Below are 4,627 nucleotides of genomic sequence, written 5' to 3' on the forward strand. Positions count from 1 at the left end.
CAGGTATTTTCTGTCTGGTCTGACCGTTTGTGACGTCAACAGGTATTTTCTGTCTGGTCTGACCGTTTGTGACGTCAACAGGTATTTTCTGTCTGGTCTGACCGTTTGTGACGTCAACAGGTATTCTCTGCCTGGTCGGCTCGTTTGTTGGCGCAAAAAGGTGTCCCAATCCCGCTGTAAGATAAGATAAGATAAAATACGATAAGATAAGATAAAATACGATAAGATAAGATCATAAGTACCAAACAAGACGACGGTTAGAAGATCGAGCCTGTAAAGCTCAGCGGATTGTTCTAGCATCTGCGTTTGTTGCCATTTTTGGGTCTAAAAGTTGCCAAAAGTTGCCACAAAAAATGGCAAAATTTGCCATAAAAGTTGCCATTGATTTTCAATGTTTCAACTTTCTGTGACGACCTATGTAGCAACATGTTAATAGATGTAACTTAAGCTAAAGCAACAGAATTTCTTGGGCTCTGTTTTAAAGACTATCATTTGTAGCCACACAGAGCGTAAAAACGTGAAAAATAGAGGTTTCACAACAGAATGAAATCAAAATGAGAATAGCACATATAGATCTAGAGTCTACAACCACAACAATTAACAAATAAGGGCGCGTGTCCACCTATCCGAAGATTGGCGTTTTAACCCTAAACGAGTGTAATTCAAGGAAAAGTACAGAATATTACATGTAAATTTTGGAACCACACACAAGGGGCCTGCCAGTGTTCGGTTTTGGTGGAGACACGCTCGGACATAACACATCAAATTACATTACATTACGCTGTATAAACACACACAAATAGAAAAACAACACATCAGAACAATTTTAAAACATTTACACACCAACAAAGTAAAAAGCACATCAAAGATCGGGAAAATAAAAGACAAACAGCAACATAAATAGTATGTAAAGTAATTATGTTCTTTGCATAAAAATAACTGTACATGGAAACCTTAGAATTATCACAAAACTTGTCTAATAAGTAATAGGTTATAAAGTAGCTTTTTCCCCCCTGAAAAAGGCCCCAAAAATCGCGGCCACGACAAACGCAGATGGTAGATTGTTTGAAGAACAAAATGGCTTTTCGGTTCTTACCAAGAATCACATTTAGAAACTGCCAAACACGTAGATCTATCTTATATAAAGATTAAACCAATTCTGCTTTATGGCTCTGAAATTTAGGGTACTAAAACTTGGGACGGGATTGACAATGTTCAGGGAAAATTCTGGAAAGCCTTTCTGGGTCTTGGAAAAGCCACATCCAAGTGTTTAGTTCTGAGCTAAGTGAAAGAACCAATTTATGTTCTGATTACATGTTTTGTGCCACTAAATTCTGGGGCAGAGTTATACACTTAGAAACTGGCAGATGTCCAAAAGAAATGTTACATGCAACTACAGGGGATCGAAGAAAAAACTGTACAACTTTTTGCAGAATATCTCGCACAAAATTTGTACTAGAACAGAAATAATTCATTCAAAAGGAATTTGTTTGACATAAAATTCACCAAGAAGAAACTTATCCTGAAAAACGGAAAATGTTTGTTATAAAAACCACCTATAAATGCTAAATGCTACAATTTAAAAGATCTTGTAAGGAAAGTCTTAAAACGATTGGTCTGTTATTTCCTTTCCTTTTATTTATAAAATCTGATCTTTCCATCCCTGTAAACTTTAAACAAAATTTCTTTCTCCTACGGAGTTAAAAAATATATTTTCAAGTTCTGGAATTTCGAGAAGCAATGGTCTATATGTCCTCCTTCGGACTCGACACATTGAACGCGTCGTTCGTCATGTTCAGGGGTGGCCAAACACAAGGATCCACTCAACCATGACCCCAGTGGTCAAAGCCACACACACTGTACACCTTACAGTATGGAGCTGTTTCTAGAGACAATAGGGAGAGGGGGGGGGGGGGTGAGGTTGCCCAAATAGACAGCATTTGTGGAGTTGATATAACCTGAAAGGTGAATATGGGCTTTGCCAAGGAACCAAATGTCATAGAGGAAACGTTCACGCTTTTCAAGACGATCGAGGAATCATGAACACATTGTTTTCCTCTGATACCTTCACGAACAGGAAAATGGTGCAGTCGTAGATGAAGATATGCCTTGAGAATGTGGACCGTTGAGATGTAGGAAAGTCCTAGCTGCAGACATCGTCTACGGACAGACGTCTGATGGGGCTCATCTACTGAATGCTGCACCCTGGTGACGTTTAAAGGGAGCGAACGATGTGTGTTTGACCTAAAATAGCCGTTGTGTTCGGGAATTTTTAGTTCTGATTCTCTACAGGTCCTAACTGATAGACCATTTTCACCCTTGGCATCAAAGGAGGCCTTAAGGGCACTTTAACATTATTTCTGTGCCTTTGGCGAAACTTACGACATGAGTTGGTGGTGAGGAAATGTTCAATACAAAAAGCTCTCTGACCTTTATCAATTAATCTTAACCGTGATCTCAACAGGCAAAGGAAACTTGAGAAAAACTATCTGCAAACTTCTGCTTGGCTGTTAGACGACTGTAGTAGGCAACATGGCGCGACCGTTGGGATTTGTGTTGTTGTAGGACGAAGGCGAACTAGTGCGTCATCTTACAAAAACGGGGACATAACTGAAAATGGACTGTTTTTTACGTGCCATGTAGAACAAAACTATTCCGTGGATTTATCTAAAATGAATATCAGACAAATTCCGTTTGATTTCCAAATGTTGTGTCCAAATTTGAAACGCAAAACTTTAATGTAGAGGAAAATATTTTTTTTAAAAGTTGTACAGTTTTTTGTTATCACCCTGTAGATCGTTCCTGTGAACTGGGCAGAGTCAACTGGGCTACCGAAGTTAAAAACCTATCTATTATTTTCCCTGGTTCTTGAATATGCGTGGTTTTCTCAAAGTGTTGGAAGTACTAGATCTAGATCATTATTCATTGAAGGAAAAATAGACGTGTTGATCATTCTGTGCAGAACATAGAGGAAGAAGTCTGTCGCAAGAATAATTTTATTCTCTCTTACAATTCCGTTTTAAGAAACAGCTGGATATATCACCGACCTCCCGCGGTATTGGAAAAGAAGAGTCATAGCTTTGTTAAAAACTCATAGTCTTCCATTAAATAACAATGTCTATTGGTGGAAATTAACGAATTCACTCTTATGTGAGAGGTGGAACTCTCAGGAAATTGAAGGTGAATTTCACTTCTTTCTTGAGGGGTCACAGTTTGGACAATTAAAATAAATAGTTAATGTCCCTCTCAGCCTGACTGGGCCACAGATAGAAATGTACAACGTTTGACCCATAATAGAGATATGTGCACAACCTGTACTGTCTCATTATGGAAACTTTATGGAACAAATACGTGTTTTATGCCATGTTGTGTTGGCCAATGGCCTCAGCCTAAAAACTGAGCAAACTTAAGTCTGGGCTCCACTGGGGCTTATGATGGGAACATGTTGTGCAGAATCTGTTGTAACTGTTGGGACAGTTTGCCTGCGGCTGGGCTTTGGCTCGCTGGTACTGCTCATTTCTTCCTATTTGATCTCATCATCATCATTATTATTAATTATTGTTATATATTATTAATATTATTACTATCAAAATAATTCTTCTCCTTATCTATTTCCTTCCAACCAGGACAGAAGCAGGATTCAAGTACGTAGACAGTGCTCAGCAAACCACGTGATAAACTGTTACCTTCTTGGTGATGTGACTACGTGATAAACAACCAATCATCTCGTGACGTGATAAATAACCATCCTCTTTGTGACGTGACCACGTGATAAAACACTCCATCCCACGTGACGTGACCACGTGATAAAACACTCCATCCCACGTGACGTGACCACGTGACAAACCATGGCGGAGGACTACAGCATCAACACGGGTGTGGTGAAGAGGTTCGGCACCGTGGACTATGTCCTGTTCTCCCTCACCCTCGTCATATCCGCCGGCATAGGCGTTGTCTTCGCCGTCTTGGACCGGAAGCGGAACACCACGAAAGAGTTCCTCCTGGGCGGGCGGAATATGAGCGTGTTTCCAGTGGCCTTCTCCTTGATGGTCACCTTCATGTCGGCTTTGACCTTGCTGGGCAACCCGGCGGAGATCTACAACTACCACACCATGTTCTGGTATCTGTGTCTGGCCTTCATCATAGCCATGTTCTTCGCCGCCCACATCTTCATCCCTTTCTTCTATGAGCTGGGGGTTACAAGCACGTTTGAGGTGAGAGGATCCCCTTTGTGTCAATGTGTGTGTGTGTCATGTTTGAGGTGAGACGATTCACTTTGTGTCAATGTGTGTGTGTCATGTTTGAGGTGAGAAGATGCCCTTTGTGAGAATGTGTCTGTCACTTCTCATTTGAACTCTGAGCGGGCTTTTCTCAATTTACACCCTCGTTGAGCCAATATAGATCACTTAGGAGGCGGGCTTCCACCCTGCCTGTCAGGGCCAACTCAGGCAGAGAGAGATACAATGACCCAGCAGAATGGCTGAAATACTCGATGAAACATTCTCCTGAAACGGGAATGGAGACCAGTTCGTCTGCATGCGATGTGATTGTGTCTAGCTGCTCCACCACAGAGGCCGGGGCAGACCGTGTAGAAGTAGTATAATCTTCTGCTCAGCTGAGATTGGTG

At 41.1% G+C, this 4,627-nt stretch overlaps 1 protein-coding gene across 3 annotated transcripts in view; it reads left to right on the plus strand.

Moving 5' to 3' along the window:
- LOC101862245 (sodium-coupled monocarboxylate transporter 2-like) overlaps nucleotides 1-4,280 on the plus strand; it is a 14,002-nt gene extending 9,722 nt beyond the window's left edge. The window contains exons 2-3 of one of the 3 annotated variants that reach the window (XM_035973649.1): nucleotides 3,627-3,791; nucleotides 3,827-4,280. In XM_035973649.1, the coding sequence (XP_035829542.1) occupies nucleotides 3,849-4,265 (417 nt within the window). In that variant the 5' untranslated portion in view covers nucleotides 3,627-3,791; nucleotides 3,827-3,848 and the 3' untranslated portion in view covers nucleotides 4,266-4,280. Of the gene's footprint in view, nucleotides 1-3,626 lie in introns of all 3 variants that reach the window. The other 2 variants (XM_035973648.1, XM_035973650.1) reach the window with 2 other exon arrangements.
- The last annotated feature ends 347 nt before the right edge of the window (nucleotides 4,281-4,627 follow it).

This window comes from Aplysia californica, unplaced genomic scaffold (genome assembly GCF_000002075.1).
Source record: "Aplysia californica isolate F4 #8 unplaced genomic scaffold, AplCal3.0 scaffold01586, whole genome shotgun sequence".
NCBI classification, from domain to species: domain Eukaryota; kingdom Metazoa; phylum Mollusca; class Gastropoda; order Aplysiida; family Aplysiidae; genus Aplysia; species Aplysia californica.